The following is a 3,781-nucleotide window of genomic DNA, read 5'->3' as shown; positions in this document are numbered from 1 at the left end:
TTCCAGTCCCCAACTAGCACTAAAGTGCGAGAAGTACCTAGGAAAACCTCCAGATGTTTGAAATAATCCGACTGCCCTGCTCCTGTCGGAGCTTAGGCAGCCAGCAGTCTGAAAGCAGCGCCATCACTACTATCGACGTCCAGGACCACCAACTTACCTTCCGGATCCAGGAAGACTGCCCTTATTTTCAAGTCTAGGCCTTTCCGAAATAGCACCGCAGTACCTCCACCGCCCGCTCCCGGCCGACACGGAGATAGGAAAATCTCGTACCCGTCAAAAAGGGCTGCGAGTTCCTTCGGGTTGGAGAGCCTGGTTTCGCTAATGGCTGCTACATCTACACTGTAAAACCTCAGGTCGTTCAACAGGTGACCTTGTTTCCAAGGCGACCCGAGGCCTCTCACATTTATGCTTCCGATTCTGAGAATTACCATGTTTTTTTTTTTTGAAAAAAAGGAAAGTATTAGAGGAGAAAAGGCTCTACTTACTGTTTTCTGGTGGGGTGGCTCCCCTATGTTTTCGTGTGGGTGTCTCCACTAAATTTTGATAAAGGCTCTGGGAGAAGCTTCTCCCTAGCGACCCAACATCATTCGGAAACTTTTCTTTTATTTTATTATAGTTTTCTTCGTTTATCTTTAGTGTGAGTATGTGTGCTGGTGGTGCGTTGTATAAGGGTATAATGAAATTTGTGGTGTTTGCATTTGTATTGTTTTTTAAAAAGTCTAATAGGTGTTCATTTTTTGTGTTGATGGCTGTTACGTTTGTGGTGTGTGTGAGTGCTGGTGTTTGCAGTGGAGAAGGTGTTGCTATTTGTTGTGAGTGTGTGTTGTTGTTGCCGATGATGTTGGGAAGCTCACCTTTTTCGCGCCTCCCCTCTTTGTCAATTGTTTCTTTTGTCTTTCTTTTTCGTTTTTTTGTTGGTGGTACAGTTTGCCACTTCCCTTTTTCACTATCAGTGTTCGCACAATCCGAGCTGATCTGATCTGGAAAGGGAATGTTTGTCGGATCTGATGAAGATTCTTTTACAATTTCTGTTGTTGCTGGTTCTGTTATCTTTTTTGGTGTGGAGGTTCTTGGTGTTGGTGTTGGTTTGGTGATGGATGGAGATGGTGGTGTCGCTTTTCGTGGTGCTGGTGGTGATGGTGTTGGTGGTGTGGAGGCTTTTGGTTGTTGTTGTTGTTGCTGCAATTTTCTGTTTTTGTCTGCCTCCATTCTTTGCTTGTAGATGGGGCAGTCTCTTTTTAAGTGTTTTTCACTGCTGCAGAGGTAGCACTTTGGTCTGCGCCCCTCTACTGCAATGTGTATTCTACTGCCATCCGGCAGGTTTATGGCGTCGGGTATGGTATTTATGCTATCTTGTTCACTCTGAACAAGGAGATGCATTTCCATGCCCAACCAGTTTTTTTCTTTTACTCTGTTCACCTTTAGGATAGTGGCAGTCTCTTCAATGTCGAAGAGCATAGCTGCCACTAGCCAGGAGATGTTCAGTTCTGGTGGCACATGATTTATTTTTATTTTTGTCACACGTCGACCAAGGTATGTCGGCACGAGTAATAATTCTTCCGCCTTTTACGGTGTTGTAGAGTGCCGGATGGCATCCTCTTCCGTTGGGAAACGCACTTCCACTGTTCCAAAGCGCTTCCCTTTGGTTACGAAGCTTTTTTGGCCCCATATCGGCTTTAGAGCTAACTCCAATCTCTGTGGAGTAGCATTCTCCATCTTTTGGTATTTTGTATTGAATACCTTGTATACTATTGTTTTTCTTTTCGTTGCTTGTATTAATGCTTGTGGAGTGTTAAGGAAGACATTATTGCCATCCCTTCTTAACAATTCCTTGGCATTCTTTATTTCTGCCATTGTCACTTGGATTTCTTCTGAGCTCTGCTTAGCTGCGGAGGCGAAACCGTTACAATGGCTACTGGTTGTGGTCTTGGTACTGTTGCTCGTGTTGTTTACTTTGTTTTCTTTGTTCTTTTTTTCCTCCTCCCTCTCCGGTGTAGAAGCAATGGTGGAGGTGAGGGCTGGGAAGTCAGCAGCAGAGAGTCTGTTAAACAGACCTGAATCAGGAACACTGTCCACTATGGCGTCAGCTGGGCGAGGTGGAATGTGACTTGACCTGTCATTCTTTTTGTCGGGGAGTGATGTAGAGAGAAGAGAACAGCTGGCTGCTCTTTTCACTGGCATTTTGCCTTTTATGGCATTAACTGGACGGGGTGAAAGAAGACTTGACCCGTCATTCTTTTTGTCGGGGAGTGATGCAGAGAGAAGAGAACAGCTTGTTATTTTTTTTTCCGACATTTTTCAGATATGATACGTGTGAAATGTGAAAATGGAAGTTTTTCAAACGAAGAATTCACCCCTAAATGGGGGAAATCTCGCCTAACCGACTAGCTCCGCAAGAACCTAGTCGGCTTGGCTACAACAATATATAAAATTTAAAACAGATTTCAAAAGATTTCCGGGTAAAAACGGCAACAACTTACAGAGCTTCGGGAGACACGTCCATTCGCTTGAACAATAATAATAATAATAATAGTAGTAGTAATAATAATATTTAATAATAATAATAATAATAATAATAATAATAATAATAATAATAACGGGCTGATTACTACCTAGCTCAGATACCAGGAAACCCCAAAATGGCTGAAGTTCAAAAGATAGTGCTCATTGGAACTGCCCATATCCTACGTAAAATACTGTCTATGTGATCTCAAATTTTAAAACAAACACATAATTTTCTTATGGTTTCTTAAACATTCTCTAGAACAACACTCTGTACAAATCCAAATATATGGTACCCTAGGCATAACACCTACATGAACTTCTAACTTGTTGTCTCTTGAGGTCTCTTGGTGAGACTTGAACCCAACTTGTACAAATGCAAAACAAAAGTCAAACATAAAATAATAATAATAATAATAATAATAATAATAATAATAATAATAATAATAATAATAATAATTAGTTAAAAGTAGCAATATAACACTAGATAAAGCCAACGAAATAAGAGAACTAGACGAAAGCCAACCATACAAGTATTTAGGAGTCAATGAACTAGATAGGATACAACATACACAAATGAAAGAAAAAACAAAGAAAGAGTACTATAGACGAGTTAGATCAATACTAAAAACAGAGCTCAATGCTAAAAACAAGATAATGGGTATCAACACTTTAGCTGTCCCAGTTATAAGCTACAGCTACAACATCCTTAACTGGACACTAAATGAACTATCTAAAATAGACAGGAAAACAAGAAAAATAATGACAGGATATAGGATGCACCACCCAAAATCTGACATAGAAAGGCTATATATACAACGCACAGAAGGTGGCATGGGTCTTATACAGCTAGAAAACTATTATAAAATAACCACCATAGGACTGCAAAAATACCTACTCCAGAGGCAAGGAAAACTAATACAAATAGCCACAAAACACGAGCAAAACAAAAAACTGTTTTCAGTATTTAAGGAAGCTGACAAATACAAACAAGAAATCAATCTACCTAACAAATACGAAGAAGAAGAAGAAGAAGAAGAAGAAGAAGAAGAAGAAACAACAAAAGCTATAAAACAAATGAAATCCAAACTAAAACTAGAACAGCAACGGACCATGATAAAACGATGGCAAGAAAAGCCCCTACATGGTAAATACTGGGCTAAACTAAATGCAAAAGAAATAGACAGAGAAAAATCCCAGCAATGGTTGAGAAGCTCAGGACTCAAAGCAGAGACTGAAGGATTTTTAATTGCTGCACAAGACCAAAGCCTCCCCACCA

At 40.2% G+C, this 3,781-nt stretch overlaps 1 protein-coding gene across 1 annotated transcript; it reads right to left on the bottom strand.

Annotated features, from left to right (window-relative positions):
• Positions 1-1,566: 1,566 nt before the first annotated feature.
• On the bottom strand, positions 1,567-2,295 carry LOC149132192 (uncharacterized). The gene has a single exon (XM_089365017.1). The coding sequence runs from the start codon at positions 2,293-2,295 to the stop codon at positions 1,567-1,569; it is 729 nt and encodes a 242-aa protein (XP_089221143.1).
• Between the last annotated feature and the right edge of the window lie 1,486 nt (positions 2,296-3,781).

This window comes from Octopus bimaculoides, chromosome Z, assembly GCF_046866305.1.
Source record: "Octopus bimaculoides isolate indiv1 chromosome Z, ASM4686630v1, whole genome shotgun sequence".
Classification (NCBI taxonomy): Eukaryota; Metazoa; Mollusca; class Cephalopoda; order Octopoda; family Octopodidae; genus Octopus; species Octopus bimaculoides.
This window is presented reverse-complemented; position numbering and strand designations above follow the sequence as displayed.